General features: G+C 49.6%; 1 protein-coding gene across 4 annotated transcripts in view; it reads right to left on the bottom strand.

Moving 5' to 3' along the window:
• The window catches only part of AUTS2 (activator of transcription and developmental regulator AUTS2), a 1111391-nt gene that overhangs the window by 298373 nt on the left and 787392 nt on the right, over positions 1-25626 (bottom strand). For all 4 annotated transcript variants that reach the window (XM_042921091.1, XM_042921093.1, XM_042921092.1 and 1 more), the window contains exon 5: positions 23264-23293. In XM_042921091.1, coding sequence (XP_042777025.1) covers positions 23264-23293 — 30 coding nt within the window. The remainder of the gene's footprint in view (positions 1-23263; positions 23294-25626) is intronic.

The raw sequence follows: 25626 nt of genomic DNA, 5'->3' as shown, positions 1-25626 counted from the left end.
TGACTCTTCCAACCCTCCTTATTGCTACCATCATCCTCCAAAGCAAATCTCATCGTGTTTCTCCACAAGAACAAATCAAACCAAAACTCTGCACGAATCCAGTGGGTTTTCAAGGTCCGTTATGACCGGACACGGACACTGCCTTCCTAGGCTTAATATGCCACCACCCCTGTACTTCCCTTCCCAAACCCAGGGCTCACTGCCCGCCTGCTGTACCAACCTCCCAGTTTTTCCTGGGCATACCGGATCATTCTATGAGACTGCACCCTTGCAGGACTGACCAGGGACCAACTAGGCACCGTACTGGCATTTTCACAAGCTTGCTTTCACTGAAGCACCATGGCACGGATCCTTTGAGACATGAACTATGTTAAACCCGGGCTCACAGTGCAGTGCGTAAGGGATGCTGACCGTCCTCCTTCTGGGCATCTCTCTGGATAGAGCTCTGCTGCTATCCCTTCTGGAGGCCCCCGCTGGATCTCCCGCGGCATTGCGCATAGACCTCCGGGGAATTTCAGAGAACCTCTGGCAACATAGGAAAGCGGGCAGCTTTCGGAGCCGGGCAGCCCTGCCTCTCATCCTGGGTCTGAACCTCCCCAGCCAGGGGGCAACTCCCTCACGTGCACCTCCTAGGACGGTGGGAAGGATTTAACAAACTAACGCTTGCAGAAGGCCGGTCCACGAGGGGTGCTTGCTACGGGTCAGGTTCCCTTCCTGCAGCACGTTTTTTCCCTGTCGTGCAGACTGGACTCCTGGTCACGGTGCTGTGAGGACCAGGAGACCTCCCCCCACTCAGCGCGGCCCTGTTTGCCTCGGCTTGCGCAGGAGTCTCACCGAACCCGCGGCGTGGCCCATCTGCCATGGACCCAGAAGAGGCGCCCGGGCCCATCGCCTCTGAGCTGCAAAGGTACCGCTGTGTTCATCACCTCCGTTTTGCAGGAAATGAAGCCCAGGCGACTGGGCTCTGGACTGTGCAATGCAAACAGCGCCCTTTCAGCTTAGATTCCGGTTACGCCATGGGGCGGTGCCCAAGAGGAACTGAGGACACTGGGAAGACCGTCTTTTCTGGACACCGCCAACCTGGACTTTTGAAAGAGTCAGAGCTTGGTTTCAACCTGGACTCCTGCAAGCTTAGCCGCTGTTCTGAGGACTTGGGACTCGAAGTACACGCGAGTCCGCGAATCAGCGGGGCACTTCGCAGAGAAAGCACTCGGTTCACACGCAGCTGAAGCTGCCCTCCCTTTCTCCTGGATGCTAGAGCCTTCCTAACCGAGAGCCACACATCGTGCCTCCATCTCGCGAATGGTCAGCAGACATCATCCTCCCGCCACTAACGCCCATGGAAAGACTAAACATCTCTTAGAATCTAGTGAGGAAAAGGTGGGGGAGGGGGAGGGGGAGGGGGAGGGAAGCCACACGACTGACACCTTGTCACAAAGCAAAAGGTGGGATTTTGTAATACAAGTTTACAGACAAGGGAAGGGCTAGGATATTTGCCCTTCCTCATAGTTAGGTTTCGGTGGAAGCCAATCTTGGGTCCCCCTCCTCAGGAAAGACCACGCATCCCAGCTAGCGAAGAGGGCCCTGAGCTGTCATATGTGTGCCCACACTTTGGCTGTTTCTTTTTTCTCTTTTCTCTTCTTTTCTCCGCTCTTTTCTTTCAGTTTATTTATTGATTCTGAGGGAGACAGAGGGCAAGAGAGAGCAGGGCAGGGGCAGCAGGGGAGGGGCAGAGAGAGAGAGAGAGAGAGGGAGAGAGAATCCCAGGCAGGGTCTGCTCAGCGCAGAGTCCGACGCGGGGCTCGATCTCACAATCGCGAGATCACGACCTGAGCTGATAATCAGGAGTCAGACGCTTAACCGACTGAGCCTTAACTGACTGAAACACGCAGCCACTCCTTAGCTGTTTCTCACGAGTCCATGTTGGCAGGAGCAGTAGAGAGGGACAGGCGGCCGCATCTTCCTGGGCTGCTTCTTGTGTGATCTTTACAAGATCTCTAAAGGCTCTCCTCTGCAGAGATGAGTATCTCTGAGCTATTTCCCCTCGGCAGGCCGCTCTGGAGGCAGATACGGAAGCACAAGACACGAGAAGCTGCACAATCAATTCCGGGGACACGGTATGGCGGGAAAACCCGGCACCCACAAAGCAAGGCAATGGCTTGCTCGTGACAGGGTTTATTCCTAAGGTACAGTCCCTGAGGAGAAATTTCCAAAAGGGGCAGAGGAATAAATTGCCACCAGCTGCCGGGAAACATCAACAAAGTCTCACCCTAAAAAACAATGACTTCCTGTTTAAGGAGCACAAGAGAGGACCAATTCACCTACTCACAAAGCCCGGCCACTTGGCAGCCGTCCAGGAATGTGAAGAGAAACCTTGAATTTTGAAAACATAATAGACAAGGGAGTCAGCTTAAGAAAAGATTTCATCTATCAGCTAACAGGAGGCCGGGGTCAAGAAGTAGGGTATTTCTTTATACTTGAGAGACCATGCTAAAAATCACAAAAATGCGGCAGCAGGAGTGGGGGCTGGGGAGGCCCGGCACAGCGTTCTTAGCATGTAACAGAGGCCGCTGCTTCAAGGAGGCTTATCATTTCTTCTGACATCCTGACAGCAACGTGTAATAGAGAAGTTTAGCAGCGTGGGCAGGTTAAATTATACGAGGCAGCGGAAAGCATCTCGGTGCGACCTGGAGCGATGGTGTGGGCCACACGGGGCGGTGCCGCGGCCCCTGCGCCCCCGGCGCCCCCGGCCCCGGTTCTGAAAGGAGGGCGGCCTTGGGAGGGGCCGAGCCCGGGGTGAGCAGCGGGCTCGAGGGCTCGTGTTGGCAAAGCAGAAGCCCTGCAAGGGGGCAAGGGGGCATCTGGACGTGGGCAGGCTTGGCACTCGGCCTTTTGTAGGCCCCTCGAACCCTCTCGGGGACGTGAGGAGCGTGGTCTGAGGGACCTTGGAAACCGAGAGGCGGACAAGGCACGTCCGGAGGGCGTCCTAGCAATGCTCTCTGCTCACCACCGCTCCTCCGCCCCTAGGATGTAAGTGACAAAACCACTGTTCAACGAACAGCCGCGAAGATTCTGAAGGGCCTTTTAATCAGCAGAGAAAGATTAAACTGCATTCAGGAAAATCTGAGTTCAGCATATTCATGCTGAACTCAGCATAATCTGAGTCTTTTAAAATGACATCTCTGCCTCTTCTGTGACTTGTCCCTATCAGACAGTCCGCGTGTCACCCTACCGCCATGGCGGGTCCCTCCACACAGCAGAAGAATCTAGATGCCCAATGCCTTTTCCTCCCCAGGAGGAAGGAGATGTAGGTGTGCTGCGTTTTACTCGTACTAGGATGCGGACAGAAGACGTCAAACCTGCGTCTGCGTGGTTTTGTGCCTGGGCTCCCTGGTGTGCTCGGGGCGGCCCCTCCCCTGGCCTGAAAGGCTGCTCCTGCCTCCCCGCCGGGGGACAGCACATGGCCGAGGTGTGAACACAGAGAGGTCAGAGACATGAGAGTCATCGGTGATTTTCTGACACTCTCACGAAGATGCTAAGCTACTCAGCACCACACGCGGCACCTAGCACTTCCTGGCACTTAATAAAAGGATGCCATTAGGTGGGTCAAATGACCCCCTTTTCTAGATGAGAACACCGAGGCCCAGGTCACACAGCTGGTGGGCTGAGATGCGGCCCCCAGCTGTGCTGCCTGGAATAGAGGGAGAGTGTGGCTGTCGCCTCGTCCCCCGAAGCTGCACCGCTCACCCCTCGCCCCTGCTGTCAGTGCACAGGTACAGTCCTTTCTGGAAGAGGCATTTAACAGAACAGGGGACGTTAATAAACAGACCTGACTTACCACCTGCCGGGGGTGGGGTGGGGTCGGATGGGGTGCACAGAGGACTTCTCGGACTCTACCTTCAAGGCCTCTCTGGCAGCCTGTGTCCCAAAGGCGGGCCGCAGGGAGACACCGCAGGGGGAGCCCGGCTGCAGGGCCCTAAGCAAATCCCACTTCACGCTCCAGGGCCCACCAGCTGCCCCGTGCAGCCAGGTGAAACCAGGTTAAAAATCGACATCCAGGGCAGCTGCGGCTGCAGAGAGAGGTTACCGAGGGGGCAGGAGAGCCTGGGGAAGGGGCGCTGGGAGCCCGGCGGGGCGGGCTGCTCAGCGCGAGGGTCAGGCTGTGTGTTCTGAGCACCTGTGGGCGGAGACACAGGGGTTGTCCGGCCATCACCTCCGGTCACAACTCAGCCCTGCCTGCTGTCCCTGTCCTTCTCACTTCTCTCTGCTTTGCAAATGTGGCTGATGCTGCTATCTCTGAACACTTTACAGTCGGTGGGCATTAATTAATGCTAAACGACAATAGAATTTCTCCCAAATCGCACGGGACACTCACGCTAACATCCAACATGTTCATTTGGATAGATGTTATCGCAGTGAGCACCCAAAGAATTTCCAATGATTTGTCAAGGACGAGAGGGAAACTCTCTTCAACGAAGAGTTCTCTTTAACCAGAATAAGAGTAAAAGCTTTTGGGAATGACTGTTAGTTAAAACAACAATTTGGCCGGGGGCTCTGGGGATGGACTTGGTGGTGGGTGGCCGGGGGCCCTGGAGCTGAAGCACACGAGCCCGTCTGACCGCTGGCTTTCTGTGCCGAGAGGGGAAGGAAACTCACTTTTGGTTACAGCACCGGTGGTGTGCGTGTCTCACTCCATCCTCAACACCCTCAGCAACGCTGCGAGGCAGGGGTTAGTACTGCGCCAGCTTTCAATCGAAGGGCTGAAGTTAAGAGGGGATAAGGTGACTGACAAAGCTCACACAGCTAGAAGGTGGTTAAGGTGTCACCCGAACTAGGTTTTCCTGACCCTGAGCTCACGGTGCTTTCTTATAAACTGTGTCTCTGCTACGCATCAGAAGCTTTAGGGGCGCTTCTGGAAATACAGATTCCTGCACTTCACCTGGAGACTTCTCACTTGGAAACTTCCCCACCGGAGTCGCCAGGCTTGCGCCAAGTGTCTCTCTACGCACAGCACCGTGGGTGGCTGTGGGGTGCAGTCAGGTGGGGATCCTCCCTCCACACTCGGCTGCTGAGGAGTCCCACGCTCCTATCTAGACACCTGACCGGGTGTTACGTCCCTCCCTCTGCTCTGCAGGTGGCCGTCTGAGGCTTGCCAGCAATCTCATCAGATGAATGAGCCAGGCCCAGGCACAGCTGCTGTGAGCATCTCCTCTCTCCCTGCTTCAGTCCTTACCATCACCACCTGCCACGACCCAGATCAAGGCCACCAGGGATGGGGTGGCTCCGGCCCAACCACGGGCATGAGTGGAAATAAAGCTGCCAGTTTAGGAGCTTCCCCACCACTCCCTAGAGTTCAGAATATGACAGGACTCTTACTATCGCCCAGGACTCACACAGTTCTCTCCAGTCTCTACTGAAATGAGCCCCGGGGACGTAACGAGAGCAGTCGCAACATCAGCACCGAAGGTGCCTCGCTAGTCAGAAGTCACAAACAAAGGTAAACAAAAGACAACCACAGAGGAGTAGAAAGTGCATGAGAGTCTGTGTGGTGGGGATGGCGGATGGAGGAGGGAGGGACCAGCAAGAGGACAAAGCTCCCAAAAAGCTGGTCTAAGTTGTGAGGCGGGGGGGGCTCCACTTACAGTAATAACCACCATCTCAGTAGCTCTGATGGACTGCATCTCGTCACCAGGGCCCTGAGAGGTAAGAATTCTTACTGAGATTCTGGAAGGTTCCGTGGTGAGTTAAGTCACATCAGCAGTTGGTTCTGGATTCCAGGCCTTTGGAGTCCAAGACCAAGCCTTAAGCCTACTTTCCTCATCACTGGATCCCAGAGATGGGCTGAGAGTCCGAAAACAGTGCCACCTTCACAAAGCAAGAGAGGACACCCATCCAGACATTGCTACAATCTGTCCACATCAGAAGGTCTGGAGACCCACATCCCTTGTGGCGGTCAGTGTTCTTTGTCTCCCCAGAAGCCACTCCCTCCATGTCTTTATTGCTAACAGAACTCTATGATGGCACAATGCCAGATCCCAGGGACAATCACGACTGATCATGGAAATCTAGGCCTTCTTTGCTTTATCATGCACCTAGGGATGGACTTGACCATCTACCTCCTTCTTGTCTGCCTTCTGTGTGTTTTGCAAGGACCTTGAATATTACCTTGTAAGGAACAAGGGTCTTTGCTGAGGTCACCCTGCAATTAAAGATCCTGCAATGAAGAGAGTATCTGGGTGGGCTCTAGATGCTATCACAACTATCCTCGCAAGAGAGAGGCAGAGGGAGATCAGAACACATAAAAGGAGAAAGCTATGTGAAGACAGAGGCAGAGTCTAGAGCGATGTGGCCACCAGCAGAGAAATGCCAGCAGCCACGAGAAGCTGGAAGAGGCAAGGAATGGATTGGAGGGAGTTAAGTATGGCCCAGGGCAAATGATGCTGAACTTCCAGCCACCAGAGCCGTGAGAGAATAAATTTCTGTTGTCTTAAAGCTACAGCAGCCACAGGGAAGTAACACAGTGCCCAAGCCACCGTCGGGCATTCTGTTACTGCAGCCGACCACCTCCTGAGTTCTGGGTGTCTGTCATACTCAGAAAATAAAACTTAAATGAGACCAATAGAGGTACCGCTCCATTTCTGACCATAACAGGTATTTCCTAGAAAGTGTGTTTTCTGGGGATCCCCACGAGTGCTGGGAAGTCTCTCCGACACCAGTCTCCCCCACCTTGTTGTTGCCATCTTTAGAGAGCACCCCTACCGTTAAAATCCCCATCCTCACTCCATGCAGTGAATAGATGCAGTATTCACTGACGGCGGCCACCCCGCCAGGCAGGGTCCTCAGTGCCCTTCCATCTTGAAGCGCCCAGGCCACTCTGCGAACACTTGGTGGGACCCGTGGAAGCCGCACCTCTTTGGTACGTATCGCACGTGGAGCTCTGCCTTAGCAACAGTGTAAACAACATCTTCTGGGGTTGGGAGTTCCAGACAGAGAGCTGGGGATGGGGGTTGGGGGTGGGGAGAGAAGGGCCCAGGAGGTTGGGAAAGGGATTTTTAAAAAATCTCACATCACATAATAGGAGTAAATTCAATAGAAATTAATAGAAAAGCCTCCTCAGAAGGAAAACCAGAGCTTCGGTGGAGAGGGAACTTGGGTGAAATCTACTTAGAGATGATAAAGCGCGTCTTTGCTCTTCTGGGTGTCGCCGTTCCTTCAAAGCTTAGTGATTTCCTGCCACTCTCTCTCCGCAGGGCCTTCCTGCCCAGATTTCACTGCCCAATGACATGGCCATGACTTCCTTTCTCTCTGATTCTCTTCTACCTCTTCAAGACATATCTATTTTGGGTCTTATTTCCCAAGAAGTCTGCTCCTAGAAAGCTGACTTGGTTGTAGTGGATTAATCAGCTTATGTGTGTTAGGATTTTTTGGGGGGTGGGGGTGAAGGTTAGGAAGCAGGGGTAGGGGACCAGGAGGGGTAACAATGTGGAGGGGACTAAAATCTAAAATTTACTGAGTATTTAATGTGGGTCCTATAATTGTGCTACATGTTCTGTATCCAGATTAAAAAACAAACAAAAAACCCAGCAGCAGCTCAGAAGCATTAGGTAAACTGCCCAAGGTCATGGTCACAGTCACACAACACTATCTGGATACAGCTGGAATGTGGTCGCACACCTTACCTTTCTAGACGTCTCATACCCCAAGCTTAGTGACCTCCTGTGTCTGACATCCACAGGGCACCTTATGACCAAACCCCGTGGAGCTGTGGCTTGGCCTGTCAGACTGCACAGTTCTCGCGCTTTCTACAAGTGGCTAGCTACCGTGAATAGCTCAGCCAGATACAGAATGCCTTGGCCAGGTTAACAGCACATGTCTTACCATTAGGCAAAGACCAGAATATATCTACTGAGACCAAAAACCATTGATGAACACTACAATTAGTGGGTAAAAATACGATGTGAAACATATTTTGTATAGTCTCCAAGTATCTCCGAAGATCCTTATTAATTTGAAAGGGAAAAACCAGTACCTTTTAAGCGTGAAGGCTGGCGATGTCTATCACCTTAACTGAGTGACCCAAGTTGCCATCACCAGCAGGGAGACCTCACATGCCCCTTGACGGGATGCCCTGAGAAGGGTCCGCCACTTCTGTGGTCTTCCTGCCAAAACTGTATAACCTCAATCTAACCAAGAGAGAACATGAGACAAACCCAAACTGAAGGATGGACAATCCACAAAACAACCTCCTTGGATTCTGGAATAAAGGACATAACTGGGGAAATGGGTAAAATTTGAATAAGGTCTGTAGGTGTAGCTAACAGTAGAATATGAAGGTTAATTTCCCGGTTTAGATACTTGTAGTATGGCTTTACCAGATGTAACATCAAGGAAAGCTGAGTGACAGGTATATGGGAGCCTCCTGGGCTGTTTTCTGTAAGTCTAAAATTATTTACAAAGAAAAAAAAAAAGCAACAACAAAAAAACCCCCTGCAAACACCACATGCTTTCTTAAAGGATTACGTTAACGTTGGATTAACGTAGGTGTGGGGCAACTGCTACCTCAGGTGGGCGCCCGGGAGTCTGAGTTCCTGCCAGATAAGCTGTGACCAGCCTGTTTGAAACAGACTTTCCTGGTCTGGAAAGTCAAGGTGGCTCAGTGTGTTAGTGCCCGGAGTCCTGAACTCGGGAGCCCGCCCCGTACTCGGCTCCCCAGGGGACAGCTTCGCCTTTGCAGGGCAACTCTGAGCGCACTTACAGGAGACATCGGGAGAGCAGGTTCCCAGCAGGTCTGGTCTGGGGTCTGGCTGGGCTTTTGGAGGCCGACCATTTCACTTTCAAGGAGAGGAACGAGGAGAAGAATGGGAAATGCAGCTCTCCTCTCTCTGTGCCATCCCCTCTCTGGTTTCTGAGGGAGCTGAATGTGGCGGACACAGTTCTGCTTGTATCCCTCTTCCCTTCCTTACTTTCGAGCCAATGGAAGCAGCCCCCGACCTCACTTCCTGCTCGTAGACCGAACCCCTAAACCCTCCCGAAGCAGATGGCTGCCTGTTCCACCAGCGGCCCTGCTTTGTTCCTCCGTCCTTGTCCGCAGCAAGCAAGGGGGCTGGACCCCTAGTCTCCGAGGGCCCTTCCAGTTATGACAGGCCCCGGCCGGCCGGGCCCTGGGGAGCTGCCCCAGTGGAGACAGCTGTGAACCCCACTGGTGCTTAGGGCTGCTGAATCTTCATGTTCAGGGAAGGTGAATCAGCTCCCTCTCAGCCACAGACCAGCGGCGTGGAAGCTGAGCCCCCTGGGCTGATTCTGCTCTGGTTCCGTTCAAGTGAGCTACGGGTATGGCGCTTTAACACGTTTAGATAAAAGGCTACCCAGGCTGCACAACAGTTACGTGGACACCCTTCACGCTACCGAAACGCACACTGGAACGTGCTTAAGGTGGTGCAGTTTGTCACGGGTATTCTGCCGCAACGAAAAATAAAGGAAGTCATTCTGGATGTCATTTTTAAAAAGGCTACGTAAATATCAGGTGCTATGATTAACGTATGGTTATCGTGTCCTTAATGGCTACAATCACCATGTACGTTTATTCCTCCGTTACATGCAGACGAAATCTCCGCGTTCTGCCTGGGCTCCCGCTCACACCCACAGTTCCAAATGTCTCCACTGCTCCGCTGGCCGCTGGCCTCCCAGATGCTGACCTACAGTTCCGAGAGTTCCTGCTCCGTCAGTCTCCTGACTTCCCCCAGCGGAGGGTCCTGTGGGCCCCCGTGACCTTACATTTCCTGTATCCCTTACTCTTGGTGTCCAACTGACGGCAGCACCAATCCCCACCCAGACGTCCTTGAAACCGGTCATCTGTGACTGCTCTCTGAACCCCCACATGCCAGTGGTCACCAAACCACGTTCGTTCCGCTTCCAGAAAGGTCCCCAGATCTAAATCCTGCCTTTCTCATTACTTTGGTTGAGATCCCCGTCACCTCCATTTTGTCATCTGGCTGAAGTCTGCCTCCCATCCTTCACACCACCGCCAGAATTCTCTTCTAGAAAGTCACATCTGATGTGTCCTTCATCTACAAGAAGTACTCCGTGGCTCCTGCCTGGATCAAGTCCAAACCCTCAGCTTGCCATCCAGGCTTGTCTCTATGGAGCTATATTATTTAACACCAGCACACATTACAGTCACATCCACACCCCCACCACCAACCTCGTTCTACGGAAACGGAAGCCCTCACGCTCCTCTCCATATGCTGAGCCTTTCACAGCTCCTTGCCTTCTGCAAACAAGATCCCGTTGGCCTGTGATCTTCACCACCCTTGCTCCCTAGCAGTCACCCACATCCACGTGTTTCAGTAAGATCTAACTCCAGCGCCCATCCTCCTAGGCAGCATGGTTCGGTGGTTTGATTCCGACACCATGCCATCCACAGCATGCGCTATGGGAGACCTTATAATTCATCGAGGTACCTTAGCTTTCTTTGCAATTAGATCTTATCTCTCTCAAGAGCTGTTCTATCTTTGTCATCTTTCCATCCCTGGTTCCCAGGATGGTGTTTGCCTCAGCACTCAGTGAGGGGTTAAAGTTTCACCAGGAGGTGAAAGTGGCTACGACTGAGCTTATTAACTTCTAGTCCCCGGAAAACCATCTGAGCAAGGTCACCTGTGATAGTTAGAGAAGTACTGTGTGGGACACGATTCCTTTGGACAAGTAAGTTATATCTGGTTCCCCAGACAAGTGATTTACTAACCCTGATGACTTTGGATCCTCGTGTCTCTCTTCAAGGTGGCTGTCTTATACTTGGGGATTAACTCATCATCCACTATATTAAAAGTATTAATAAATTCTGTGCTATTCTGAATACCTGTACGCATGAACCCTCCCTCACTCTGTGCATTCCTGTGCCTTTCTATAACTTTTAATTGCTTAAGCAAGATAGAACTAATCCGTGAGTGCATTTACGATGATTCTGTGAAAATGTAGGCAACTATTTTATACAACTGTAACGTGTGGTCGTATCGGAGACCCCGTGACCACTATAAAGTGCTAACCTTTGATGATCGAGGCAGCTGGAACAGCTGGCAAGAAGTGCCTTTGAGCGCCTGACTCACACATGGCAGGAAGGTGAGGTTATGCTTCGTAGACACGTTGTTGTCTGTACAACTCTCACCTTTCCGGGCCCTGTGCCCGCTCCGACACCATACAGGTTACCTCCAGAATAGCACTTTTGGACAACATGGCCCAGTCTTTCCATAGTCCTTTCTGGAGAAGAGGACTTAAAACCTAACCCAGCCTGAGCAAATCAGAGTCCTTTCATCAGATTTTAACGACTACGGTGGAAAAGTGTTTCTTCCGCTGGCTGAAGCTGAAGGTGTAATGTTCCGGAGGATGGGTCGTGATTTCTACCAATAGGAGAAACCAGGTCTCAGAAACAATCAAAATGAAATAGGCAAAAAGAAGCAGAGACAAGACACGGAGGGCACTGAATTCTCTGGTTTGTGCTCCTAAGTACAGTCTGTATCTCTGCCCTTCTGATGGTTTAGTTATTACAACACTTGAATTCCAAAAGCGTATGTTTCCTTATTTGTTATTTGAATTTAATTTGTTATTGGAAGCAGAAAAAGAACCTTAAAAAGCAAAACAACACTAAACCCCGCTAACATAAATACAGCCAGAGCTGTTAAAACTTAAGAGCTTTAAAATGACCCAAAGGCTTCAAAGGACTCTTGTAGGACTTCTGCTCTAAGTATGTATTTAAGGATGTGGAGATCACGTTTTTTATCTAGCTACAAAAGGTGGACGAATTCCTTTATAACAATGAATAATTGCTCTGTAATTGATTTGTTGGTAAATGCTGAATTTTTTTCCAACGTCTAATCTTAAAGTGGACCTACCTGTGCATCATTCTAAGTTCAGGTTGGGGTGAGACTCGAAGTGTGGCTCTACTTAAATAAATGATCCACACACGTTGCCATGCTGTCTCTGAGGAATACGTTAGTTAAAATTATTGCTGCATTCCAAATAGACCATGTGAGAGGGATAATTACTTTTCAATGCCTGGATCAATATTTTTGTTTTTGTCCTTTACTACTTGAGCGATTGGATCTAAGCCAGAGGAGAAAATCAGGTCAGTCCCCTAGACCTACTGCAATCTCATGGGGAAGATCAATGTGTGTTCTTGGGAGCCCAAGGAGGAGAGTGAGGCCAGGGAGCATAATCCATTGTGTGCTAACTTAATTTCAAATTTCTCAATGAGCAAAGCCATGGCTGTCTAGGGCTCTTCTGATGCAGCATTTACACAGCTGCCCTGAGGACACAGGTAGAACTCATTTTACGTGCGGTGTATCGAAGACTTTCATGGATTTATGACACTGCCACATGCAAAGCCAAAGGGAAGTGCTGTGTGCCCTGTTCATGTAGCATCTAAGCTTGGCGGAGACGGAGACGACGGGGCTACAGAGGTGGAGAGAGGTCCTGTGGCAGAACAAAAGGTAATGTCCTCATTGTAGGCACACGTCATCATTCAAGGGCCTGGCACTCGGGATCCGTGGGTATGGAATTTGCGATGATTTCACTCTGACAGAATAGGCCCTGACCTGTATTATTGGGACGATTTAAATTGTCCCACGAAGGAACATGATTCAACATGTGCTTATTATAGCCTTTCCAATAAGAGTTTAAAAAAAAAAAAAAGGATGCTAAGCAATACGAAATAATGAAGCATTTTGCCAGAGTGCCAACTCACCCTTAACCTAACAAAATCAATGCCTTTCAAGCACCTTAGAAGCACCATTTGCATGCAAGTAGTGAGCTAACTGCAAATGGGACTTCTTACTAATTAAAGCTCATCACAGAGCATCTTTTTTGACCAATATTTTGTTGGATGTTAGAATTACAATTGAAAGTGATAAAATACTCTTTGAACATTTCCTTTTGTTTCTAACATGTTACTATTCTCCATGGCCTTTTCCTACCAGTCCTTAGGCTTGTTGGAACATGGCAGTGAACGAGGGGGGCAGCTTACTGGCTAAGAGTGCTGCCTCAGAAGCCAAGAAAACCTGGGTTTGAAACCGGGCTCTGCCACTAGCCAGTGTGGGGCTCTGGGCATGTGACCTAAGCTCTCTGTGACTCAGCCTCTTCCTCTGTAAACTGGGGATAATATTAGCACCTACCTGTTAGGGTTACAGTGTGGGTTAAACAAGTCGAAATATGTAAAGAGTAAACAAACACTATTTACATAGTAGTTGTTAGGGGTGCCTGGGTGGCTTAGTCGATTCAGCGTCCGACCCTTGATTTTGGCTCAGGTCATGATCTCACAGCTCGTGGGTTTGAGCCCCAACTGGGATCTGCACTAACAGCATGGAGCCTGCTTGGGGTTCTCTCTCCCTCTCTCTCTCTGCCCCTCCCCACTCACATTCTCGCTCGCTCTCAATAAATAAATAAACACTACAAAAATAGTAGTTGTTGTTATCTCTATGTGGTAGCATGAACACTACAGGATGTGAAGTCAGGGAGAGCTACATAAAAGGTTAGGTAGGAATCCTATCTCTGCCATCATCGGGACGTTAGGTGAGTTACTTAACCTTTTTGAACCTCGGTTTCCTTATAAATAAGAAGGGGGGTAGTCATGCCCATACTTCATTGGGTTATTGTGAATCTCATATGAGATAATTCATGTGCTACCCTGGCAAACATTTCTAAGTGGGTTTATGAGACCAGCAGGCTCAGTCCAGCTGCATGGATGAACACGGATTCTGCCAGACTGAGGACCCACGCTTCCCTCCTTTTGTCTGACCACAGGCAGACAAGAACAACGAAAATCAGCCCAAGGCTTGGCAGGGACTCGGGCTTACCCCGGCTCTCCTTGGAGAAGGAGCTACTGCCCCCATCTACCTCTAAGGGTTAAGCATCAAGGACAGAGAGTACTCTGATATGCACAAGGCAGCCAGTCACCCGCCAGTCTGGGATGTCCAGAGACACACACACCTGCAGGCTGGCTCCCCATAAATTCTTCCCCTGGCTTCTTAGAGCCAGAGGAGAACAGCCCCTGCTTCGGCCACCCCCTGCAGCACCTCTGTGCAGGAAGTCAGGGCCCTTGGGCTCCCCATCAGACGCCTGCCTGAAGCGCACACTGGAGCCGGGGAACTTGCCTGAGAAGCCAGTAAAATTTTAATGCACTCTGTAGTGCGGTCATGTCATACTCGGTTATGGCAAATAATCCCAGATGCCTGCAGAGGTAAAATGGAGCTGTAATGTGCTTGCCTCCTAACCCGAGCTGACAGCAATGATGTACGACTACCATTAGCGGAAAATATCACTTCAACTAACCCATGATCCAGCTCCGCTCAGGGTCACATTATCCATGAGGAACAAATTACACTCCCAAAGTAAATACAAATTTTCTACACGAAATGGGTACAAAAAAAGGGAAGGGGCGATCCGTTCCCTTCACCGGCACACTGCTGAGTGACACAGATGATAAAGGACAGGACAAATCATTGGCTGACAGAGTGCTGTGCCGTGATCAGCTCAGCCAGCACGCACTCCAGCCGATAAACACTATATTCTCCCCTTAGTGGCAAATACATAATCTTTAACACGGACATGGCTGCTTCAGATACTTACTACCATTCGGGCTGCAGGAACACCCCATGCAGCACTTGCTGCTAGAAAAGGAGACACCCTGTGGCCTTGACGGACCCCGAGATCCTCTGCGAAGGTGAGAGTCAGCGTCTGGGGATGGACAAGGGGTTCTTGAGGTGGCAGATGACAGCACAGAGTGGAACAGCTTTGTGGGGTGCAGCTCAGGAGCCGTGTTGATATCACGGTCCTCTCTACTATGTGCTGGTCACAGGAAGAAAAGTCTGGAGGGACCACATGAGATGTGGGAGACTCTGGACCAAAAGCTCAGAAACGAGCCTCTGTTCCCCGCCCAGCGCTTTCCCCTGCTGCCCGGGGAACCGTGACCAGCCTCTTTCCCTTTCTGGCACTTCAAGAATCAACAGAGCAACTTCAGGTAGAACACTAATATTTACAGGGCACCTACTAAGTACCAAGCATATGCTGGGTGTGGGTTGCCTGCCGGGAGCCTATGGTTTAATAAGATATTAAAGGTTTACACACCGATATGCACTAAAAGGAGTCTGAGTTCCTTGAGCAAATATAGTTTGGGCTTAGTCTGCTCATTGGTAAAGCCTGCATCCCTGATTACTCACGGTGGCCCCTACGCTGATTTTGCCACTCACATGTAAGAGTCAAGACATACAACTTGTAGATTTCCCTTCTCACCTGGGACAACTGCTTCCTGGGTGAAACTTAAAAACTCACATTTCAGATCTTGTACATCTGACTTGTCATTGAACCCAAACTGTATTTATTTAATATTTATTGAGCAACTGGCAGGTTTGGATTTTTAGAAGTTAGTGGGGTTTGGAGGTGAACAGACAAGAGATGGTCCAGGTCTCTTGTAGCATAAGAAAGGGGGCGAGGGTTCTCAGGTGGGGCTTGTGGGCATATCCCAACTCCCCCTGAGTCACAGGGAAGCAGCATGTTATGGGAAAAAGAGCCCAGACCCTGGAATCTTAAGACATGGTTCATAGGTCATGTCTGATCGCTTGCTCTTCAGTTTCATCTTTGTTATTTGTAAAATGATGACGTGACACCTACTGGAGAAGATACAGCCCTTGAAAAGACCCGTCACCAAGTTCAGCACGTTGCAGATGATCAATAGTGTTGCGTATGAAGATGCACACAGATCCCCACAATGAATCTTTCAACAGGTCATATAAAATGGCATTTGTAAAAGTGTTTTGAATAATACAATGTTCTCTCCATTGAAGTGGCCTTTCTTCTTCTTCTTTAGTTATTATTAACCCAAACCTCATTGGTTTACAGCCCCCAAGAAATGAAGACCATCTACTCCTCTAGTCCAAGAAATAAGGAAAAGCTCTATGACATCTATACAAGGGGAGAAGGGGGTGGGGGGGGGGGACTTGACCTTCCCAGCTATAGCTTTGATTTAAAAAAAAAGAAAGAAAGAAAGAAGAAAAATGATATACATTATTCCACTGAATTTGGGGACTTTTAAAAGTATAAAGTTTGCCTAATTACAAATACAGCCTAATACAGAGATTTTATTATCTTTATTACACCTAGAATGACAAAATTATAGGGAGCAGTTATCTGTAACTATACTACCAACCAGAAATTACCAAGGGGGCATTAACTAAGGCAACCACAAACAACACACAAAGACACATGTGCATGACTACAAAGAAGTCCATACATCTTTACTGGGGACAGAACACTCTCCAACTGGAATACAGAATAAGACAGACTCTTCTGACAACCAAAGAGCGACCCAGGTTACACTCTATGAAAAGCCACGCGCATAAAACACGCTGTGAAAGGCATCACTAGTACAAATGTCTCTGCTTATGACCTTCCCACTATTCAGGTGGCTCAGGGTTCATGGTCAATTTCGTGAGGATGAAAGCCATCACTTCCACCTACCTCTTCCTTGGCATTGTAACCTTCCCTGCAGGTAAGCTGTAAAATCAAAGCCAGTGCTTCATTCTAAGAGATAGCAGCTGACTTTTTCTCTGGGGTTGTAGAAGCATGAACTCAACCCCAGGTGTCTTCCAGAATCCCAGAAAGAATTCCTTTCACAGGCCAAATAATACTCATTACCAATCAAGTGAGTTCTTAAAACACATCGTGCAAGCTAGCTCTTCACTAGTTCCCGTGCTCTCCTAAATAGTTAGGGTAACTGAGAAACAGAGATTAAACTAATTGTGCTGCTGCCTACCCACAGGTGCACGGTGACATACCTAATTGAGCCAAGCAGCTACAACGCCCAATTCAGTTCCCTGGTACGTACTGGAAAAAAATAAATGGTGGCTATGAATGACTGAATGAACCAACAAAGAGATAATGACCTGGTTCAGACATGAGGCCCACACGTTAAGTTTCCTTCAGTTACTTGAAAGAGTCAATGCAGATGTGCCCCGACCTACCCACCATGTTTATGCCCTCTTAGGAATTAGAGAGAGATGAATGAATGGAGACAATCCTTATACGATCTTCCTTCGACACTGGCCGAGAGAAAATACAATCACATATTAATTTCCCTCTGGGTCTGCCATGCTGTTGGGGCCTAGGTAAATAGCTACATAGGAAATCAGGATATTCAGTGTTAGATCACTGAATCCAGCTTCACATCTGGCAAAACCAAGGCTCAGCAGTGTTGGGTAACTTGCCCAGGGCCCCACCGCTGGCTAGTGAGAAATAAGAAAGTAGGTCTTCTGAGTATCCTTCTCCAATACCCACCCACAGTGATCAACAGGACATCTAGAACCTGTTCTTTCTCCTCACTATTCATTCTAAGAAATAAGCATTTAGCTAAAGATGTCCGACACATTTCCAATAACTCCTGGGTATTCATTTTATTGATTTATAATTAATTAAAAAATCCGTATATGTACCAATTCTTTTTCCAGTGTATGGCATAGTGGTAGTGGACAGATATGCTACATACACTTGATCTTAGCCAAAAGGCCGAGAAGCGATTGCTACATACACATTCAATCCAGGGAAGCAGTTTTTGGATTGGCATGGAAACTCTAGGATATGAAAACGAGAAGAACCTAATGAGAGTCAGGATTTAAAATAATTTGCGGTAGAAATTTAATCCAAGGATGGTAGGAAGAGGAATGCTGGATGGCTACAATGGAATTAAACCAGTTGGAAATGGGATGAGGTTAGAAGAACAATAAAATGTCATTTTGACCTGGACCTCATCTCGGAGGGGCAAGAAGAGGTTGAGCAGATGGGCATTATGGAAATTGGGCATCCAAAATGGAAAGCTCTTGAAACTTGCCCCCAAATTACACAAGTTGCTCAAATAAGCTAGGAAATTTAGAAAAGGCTCAGGAGTATCTTATGGGAAAACAAACTTGTACAGGGAATCCAGAAAGCTGAAGAAGAGAGCACCTATTTGCTGCAGTCCAGAAAATAAACACTGGGACTGATACAGAGCACACTCACGTTCAACATCAGTTTTCTGAACCCGTTTCACTTGTCCCCTCCATCTGGAGATGAAGATCCAGGAAAAGCAAATGCCCATTTAGCAAAGCAACAAACATTACTGAGCACCTAATTTGTGCCAGGCACTATGCCAAGTGCCAAGGACACAAGAACACGGCTCCCCGCTCTTGTCCTGGACCGGGGTCACTTGCTTTGCTGCTAGAAAATTGGAAGGGGGGGTGGGGGAGAAAAATTCCTTTTTTTTCCAAAATAGGACAGGGTCTCTCATTGTCTCCTGATCAGAACAGGTCCTATTTTAAAACCAAGGACTGAGGTTCTACAAGCAACAGTGAACTTCTGGAATGTTGCTGAGGGTGCACAATCTTTACCAAGTGTGCATTGTGGCCAATCAAGGCATGGGCCCCTTCCACTATAAGCACAAGCCACATGCCCAGTCTTCAGTTTGCCATCTCAGCGGTTTCTGAGTCCTTCAGAAGCCAAGTTAGGCATGTGGTTTGTGTGGAGTTAGGAACATAAGCCTCCGCTGCTCTTCTCAGAAGCTGCCCCCTTCCCACACAAGTGAACACAAAATGATCAAACACAACACATTTTAGCACACATCAAAACATTAGAACGCACCAGGAAGTGTGTTCATGTGGGGGGGAGAGGGAGCTGGTGTGGGAAATCAGTAGCACTGCATGTGCACCTGGCAGCGTCCCGGCAGGATGTCCTGGGTACTGGTGAGCAAGTCACAGGAACCAGGCGACCTTCTCCAGGTGTTCAAAGCCCAGAGAGAGGAAACCGCCATCATGCTCACGGGTACGTTAGGAAAAGGAGGATGGCTCCTATCTGCGAAGAGACCGCATACGTGTGTATTGCGTGTGTGTGTACTCCGTGTTAGCTCTACACAAGCATGTGGGTGCACGTCACCCCCACGACACCTCTACAGCTTTCGAGTCTTTCTTCCGGGCTATCAAGCTGTTAAGAGCCCTAAACAAGGGGAAAGTAAACGTTTCTCTCCGACATTTGCATAAGGCCGTGGTTCTCAAGACAAATCGCGTATCGAGGTTACTTAGGAAACTTTTCAAAAAATACAGTTGCTACGGCCCCACCCCAGATGTCCCGCACGGGCCCCTCTCCCCCGTGACGGGTGTCCGGAGCTGACAGTATTTGGCATGTGGGCCACGGGCTGTACAAGCCACGTAGCTGCCATCAGATTCCTGCAGGATGGCACGCTTGCGCTTGGCTCCGGGTTGTGCCCAGGGGAAAGCCTGCAATTTGGGATAAGGAGTTTAAAAGCCATTGTGGGGGGAGACCTTCCACATTTCGCACCACTTCCATTCAGCTTGTAACAGGAAGAAGTGCCCTAGGGGACGAAGGCCTCACGTCCTCAGGCAGGTTTTCCGGCAGATCCGGAGCCTTCTGAAGAAGAGGGTGGCCTTCCTCCTTTCCCGAGTGAGTCTCTCACTTCCCTCCAAGTAAAACTCAAGAAAGCCAACGTTTATGGGCACTTACTGGTCCATAGACCAGGAGCTGAGTCAAGCGTCTTCTTTAATTGTTACAAAAGTTTAGGTGGAGCTGTTGTTAATCCCATTGGGCGGATGAGAGCACGGAGGCTTGTCCGCCGCTCCAAAGTAGGAAAGGACAGTCACACACCAGCCTAAGCCACCGGACTCGGAGGCCCAAGTGCCTGACCACCGGGCATTACGCCTTCCAACCAATGTTGCCCTGTGGCCCACACAATAAACAGGAACTACTTTTAATCTCTACATTAATTTCATAACCAAATAGGGAATGTTTCTTAGTATAATGGGCTGTTGCCAGCGGTAGAGGAAGAGAGGCAACAAGAGAAAATACAGGCCAAATACGTGGAAATATGCACGTTGCCTCTTTGTTCTCATGATAGCAATTCATTTCGAATGGGAGCCTGGGATAATTGCTTCATTTGGGTGATTAAGGTGCAAAGCGCTTCCTCCTTGCTTTACACTAACTACAACACAGAAAAATCCCACATCTAGGATGTGGACCGTCCATAGCCTTCTCTCACTCCCGCCCAACGCCGACCCTGGCCAAGTCCTCCAGGTTCTCTGGCACTAGTGCGAAACGTACCCCGCGCGGCTGGGAGGGGGCGTTGAGAGGTGCTTTTTTGCTCAGCGTCTCATCAGAGCCTTTTCCGTGCACAAGTGCGTCTCCTGCACGCGTGGGGAGCTCTGCTTTTTTCGCTCCTTTCCCAGTCACTTCCACATTAATTAGTAAGGGTATCATTTTATAAATTACAGCTTCGTATCAGAGGAAAGCAGAGTTTATCTTAATTCAGTCAGCTGTGTGAAATACAGTACCCTAATTTTAGACCGCCGGTTCTGCAGATCCCCGTGGAGTAAGAGAATGACAGGTCTTCCGGAGAGAAATCCCAGTGGGTCCCTACAAGTCTCACTTTTGCCTCCAACAGCATCCCTGGTGAGGCCGCTGAAGGGATCCCAGGACACTGAGTGGCATCTTTCCCCCCATTAGCAATTCAGATTTGAATGCGAATCCTCCCAGCAGCACATGAAAGCAGCCTCGGTTAGCTCTGGGGCTCCGAGGGGGGCCCAGCCAAGAGGCTCAGGCACAGAGGAGGCTGCCAGGGGCCGGGGCTTCGGCGCGCAGCACAAGTCTGGGAGGATGGTGCTGAAGTCGGTGATAAACACCAGACAATCTCAGTCCAAAAGGGGAAGCCTGACAGTCTGAACTGTAACAGAGCCAAGCAGGCACGGCTGCGATTACAGTCTTGATTGCTCCTGCCGGGAGCCCTCCGGAGGAACGCAGGGTGGCGGGGGAGGGACAGATGATGGGAGTGAGGGCGGGGAGCAGCTCCCTGCCAGGAGGAGGGCCTGCAGGGCCACCGCAGGCCACAGGCAGAGCCCGCGGGGGCGGCGGGTCCGAGGAACACTCCTAACGGCTCTCCCCACGCCGGTCGTCACCCCTCTCGTGCACCTGCTATAAACATCTCCTTATTCTCCTTCGTTGCCCTGGAGTCGTCCCTGACTATGAGCGGTGGGCCCTGCTCCCTTCCCGCCGCCACTGCTCCGCTCAGATGCTTCGCTGCCTCCCGCGCTCAGAGCTGGGAACCGGGGCGGCAAGGACACGGGGATTCGGGTCCTGGGGAAGGACTCGTTGGGATGCGGTCAGTGTGCAGGAAACACCGTGGCCCCCAGGACACTCTGAAAACCACAGACAGCTCTACCAGAGCTAGGTGATCATCTGGACAAGTACGGCTAGGCACCTCCAGAGATTCTGAGGTAAGTGGCCTGGGATGAGGCCCAGGCATCAGGATTTTTACAGCCTCCCCCCACCCCCGGATGATTCGGATGTGCATTCAAGGTTGAGACCGCTGACCCAGACACCTGCATGCGATGCAACACCGGACAAACCTTATCACCTTCTCCCACTGCTGGGGACCAGTGACACTTTGGGATGCCACACTGCCTTTTAAAGAAAGAATGTCCCCTTGGATGTGAAATCCAGAACAAGGCTCATCCTCTTGGAGTAGTGCCACCGGCTTGAAAAGAGAGATCCCTCTCTTTTCACCTGTAAAAGATCCCCCGGAATGGCCAGAAAGCACCAATCCCTCTCTAGTGCCTGTGACGCCCGACAGAACGACGTGACGACTGCCAGGTGGGAATGTGGCCGGGATGGCTCCAGGACCAGCGGACGCGCCTCGGACACTGAGCCTCTACTGCTGCCCACGCGCCTCTGGCACCCACTGCACGCCGGTTGCCTGAGACACCAGGGGCCCGGCTTGCAAGGAGCTGAGACTCCCAGGGGCTGGAGGAAGGAAGCTCCTACTTGTCAGTTAAACAAAAGAATAATCCACAGCCCCCTTTGCAGTGTGTACTTTCACTGTCATCCAACAGCCCATTACCATGTCACAGCACAGCGCACCCTTCCATAGGTCACTTTGTTTAAAATGACATGGATAATGCACATGTCAGCAAGCTGACAGTCCTGGCCGTCCTTCAGAGATAAAAACCTCAAGGCGAGAGCCTGTTCTTATCTAGGGGACATGCATTGGTCTATCATCCAAGTCAGGCAGAACATGATTTCTCCAGAGAGCACTTTTTTCATTTCCTGATTTTAAGGAAATCAAATAAGCACCATTTGTCTTCATCTGAATATGCTTGACCTGCTCAAATGATGATGTCTCGCATTTTATAACAGGCTACATATGCTGAATTCAAATTAACGACAGTACAGAACCAGAGCCTTTAGATCTCTCTTGGAGGCTGGCAGCAGAGAAGGAGGGAAAATTCTGGGCCTGTTGGGAAGATCCCGCCAAACACGAACTGCGGGATTCTGAGTGAAATCCACAGGCACATAGGAGGTGAAAGGCACAGAATGGGGCTCAAGAACGCCAGCTCCACAGGACAGACCCGGAAACCGGGGAGGTCCCTTCCCTGAGGCCGAGCAATATAGAAACCGTGACGTTCGGGTAACTCTTGATGAGGTTCATAAGGGAGGAATGAAATTAGCAAGAAATTTGACTGAGGGGTGGGGACAGCTAGAAAGAAAGACCAAACGGACAAATAATCCCTCTGCTTCAAGCACAGAAAGTTCACTTTACCGGGCTGTGATCCAATCTTCTGAAAGCTCAACAACTGAGCTCCTTTTCCGGATCCATGTTGAACTGGACGCACAGAGGCTGGCGGCCATCAGCCTCCACACAGAGCGGGTACCTGCGGGAAGAACCGCCCTCCCACCTGGCCATCCACCTGGGCGGGAAGACAGCAGTTCCCACCTGCCTTGCCCTGCCCACCCCTCGTCCCACGGTAAGATTCCGAGAAACACACTGTTCACATTTCCATCAAGAAGGCCAATATGTACAGTAAGGTGAGAAGAAGCATAGAGGTCAGTAAAAGAAATGAAGAAATGACATTACAAATGCAGGCTAGCAAGTTTAATGTTCTAATCAAGGATTCAAAAAGAAAAATCAGATGGCTATTAAAATGGTTTCCTCTTTTAAAATCTGTAAAAGTGAAAACCTGATGACGATATATCCAATATTAACGGGTGTGTTTAAAAAAAGTGGGCCTCACATATTAATAAATACATTATTTCTTATCACAGGAAACATCGCTGTGTAAATAAAGCTGGTCTTTGCAGAAAAGGTACGGTCAATAGCAGGCTGGTATCCCACCACCCTGTGACCGTGTGTGAGAACCACGGTGCTCGACTCTGCCCACAATGGTGGGGCGGGGCGGGGGGATCTTACCTTCTCTTCCTGGTCACTGTCGCTGTCACACTGAAAAGAAAGATAAGAGAATAAGGGTTAGTGAAAAAATTGAGTAGATTTTTATTTTTGATACAGAAAAAAAAAGAGGAAAGACAAATAAAGGAAATAAAAAAATGCTGCCTAAGCTGTACAGAGTTTCTTCAGTTCAAACGATGATAAACAGAATCAGAAGCGAAATGCTGTGAAGTTGCTCTGTTGATTTCATTCGACGCCTGCCCTCTGTGCCTCTTCCTGTGGTCAGTCTGGCAAGGTGCTGGATCCAAATGGTGAGCACCCCCACTGCACGGGAGAGGGGATGCCCATCAAGGAGCCAATCTGGCCGCAGGACTAAGGTGCATCAAGGTCATTCACTGGGATTCGGAGCAAGTTGATATCTTAATGGAGACCTTCTACCTTCAGCTAATGTGAATGGTTGTATCTCTCCCGGTGCTTTTGCACAGGAAAAGAGGTAAGTCTCCGGACACTGTATTCGCTCATTTGGACTTTGGAAGAAACACAGTGGGCAGAGCTCACCAGTTTGTGATGGCTGCCTTTTCTGTGGCTTAGAGGCCCAGAGAAAAGAGGGAATATTCCCTACAACAAACACACCGATGATAAGAAGAGGTCAGGGAAATAAATCAGCAATATGGGCAAAGAAATCTGTTTTAAGACAGTAGAGTCACATTGTAGCTAACTGACCCCAAATTCCAACTGGTCAGCTAAGTTTGGGATAAGCAAAGAACGAGAGTTAACTCAAAACTTGGGCTTCTTCATTAGAGGCAAAGGGGGAAAAAATAAAACCACATTTTCTTTTTAAACCAAGAGTGTTTGTTACCCATTTGATTTCAAAAGTGGGGGGGATGTATTCTGTCACAGTAAACGTGCAACGGATAAAAATATTCATTCATTCACTCAAAAGTCCTTGATGAGCACTGCTAAGCCAGACAGATACTCAACCAAGCAGGACGCAGGACTGGCCCTAAGGTAGCTTTCAGTTTAGCAGCAGAGGGAAAGCTATAACACTAACACTGAGCAGAGGTGTGGTGTGATGAGAGCTATAGTCCATTAGGATGACTCTTCCCACGGGGCAGAGGAGAGACCATGAGCTGGGGTTGGGAAGAAGACATTGGTCACAGGTGACCAGTGTGGCAACCCTTACAACACTGTCTAAACCAGCATGACGCATGGTTTAAGAAAGGGAGGAACAGATGGCAGAGTAGTTCTGAAGGCAGAACCAATAGGACGTGGTAACACATGGATGCGAGAAGCAAGGAAGAGGGACGAGTCTCGGATGATGCCAAGGTTTTTAGTGTGGCCACCTGGACACGGGAGTTGATGTAGCTATGAACAGAAACAGAAAATAAATTTGCCTATACAGCAGTCACTACTGGCTAGATACCCATAGTCACTTGCAAGCCCCTTTCCCCTAGTCCGTAGCTTCTGACAGTTTGAGACTGAAAAGGCCAGATAGTCTCTCTTTTCCAACTTTGCTTATAGCTAAGGGTGGCCATAAGACACACCGTTGGCTGAGACTTGAGGAAATGTCTGCTGAGGGTTCTGAAAAAATTTTTTTCTCCTCAAAAAAGAAGAAAAGCAAGAAGCACTTGCCTCTTGCCTCTGAACACGACGGAACGAGGATGTGACGTCTGGATCTGTGGTAGCGACTTTGCAAAAATGAGGCAAAAAGCCCAAGTACTAAAACAAGAGAGCGGGGCCAAGAAATGGCCTGGCACAATGGGGCCACTTGAACCAACCTAAGAGCAGCCTGCCTCTGGACATTTTTGTTCAGGTAACAGTAAGTTACCTTATTGTTTAAGAACCACCATTAGAGTGCTTTCCATCGAAAGTAACCAAAACTCCATCCGAACGGACAGCGTGCTATCATAAGACATAACTTGGGGACTGCTTCCTCTTTGTAGCTTACACTCTCTACTGTAGGTATTTAGGAACTCACAGCACAAACTTACAGACTGGAGGGCTCTAACCTTCCACTGTCCTCGCCGGCTCCTCAATGCCATAGGGTTATCAGAGTTTTAGTGACCGTGCTTTAACCAAGTACGACTGCACTGTTTTCAACCAGGCTTCCAAACTGAGAAGGTCTAAACTTCCTTTTGCCTGATGAGTAATTTCTCTATTCTGAGAAGTCCAAAGAGGCTAGATGAAGACTTTGAAGGCCTAGAACAACAGACAGATGAGGTTCTGTTCTCCCGATTGTGTGACTTTTCCGTTGCCTTTGCTTAGGCTTTCGTTGGGGTTCCTAAGTTACGGGCGCAGTTTCAAGAGTGACAAGGCATCATTCAGGAGGGCGTGGAAGAGAGAAGCGTATTTTGCCAGGCAGACTCCTCTCCCCAGATGATCCCAGC

This window comes from Panthera leo, chromosome E3 (assembly GCF_018350215.1).
Source record: "Panthera leo isolate Ple1 chromosome E3, P.leo_Ple1_pat1.1, whole genome shotgun sequence".
Taxonomy (NCBI): Eukaryota; Metazoa; Chordata; class Mammalia; order Carnivora; family Felidae; genus Panthera; species Panthera leo.
The sequence above is the reverse complement of the archived record's forward strand: the minus strand, read 5'-3'. Positions and strand labels throughout refer to the sequence as shown.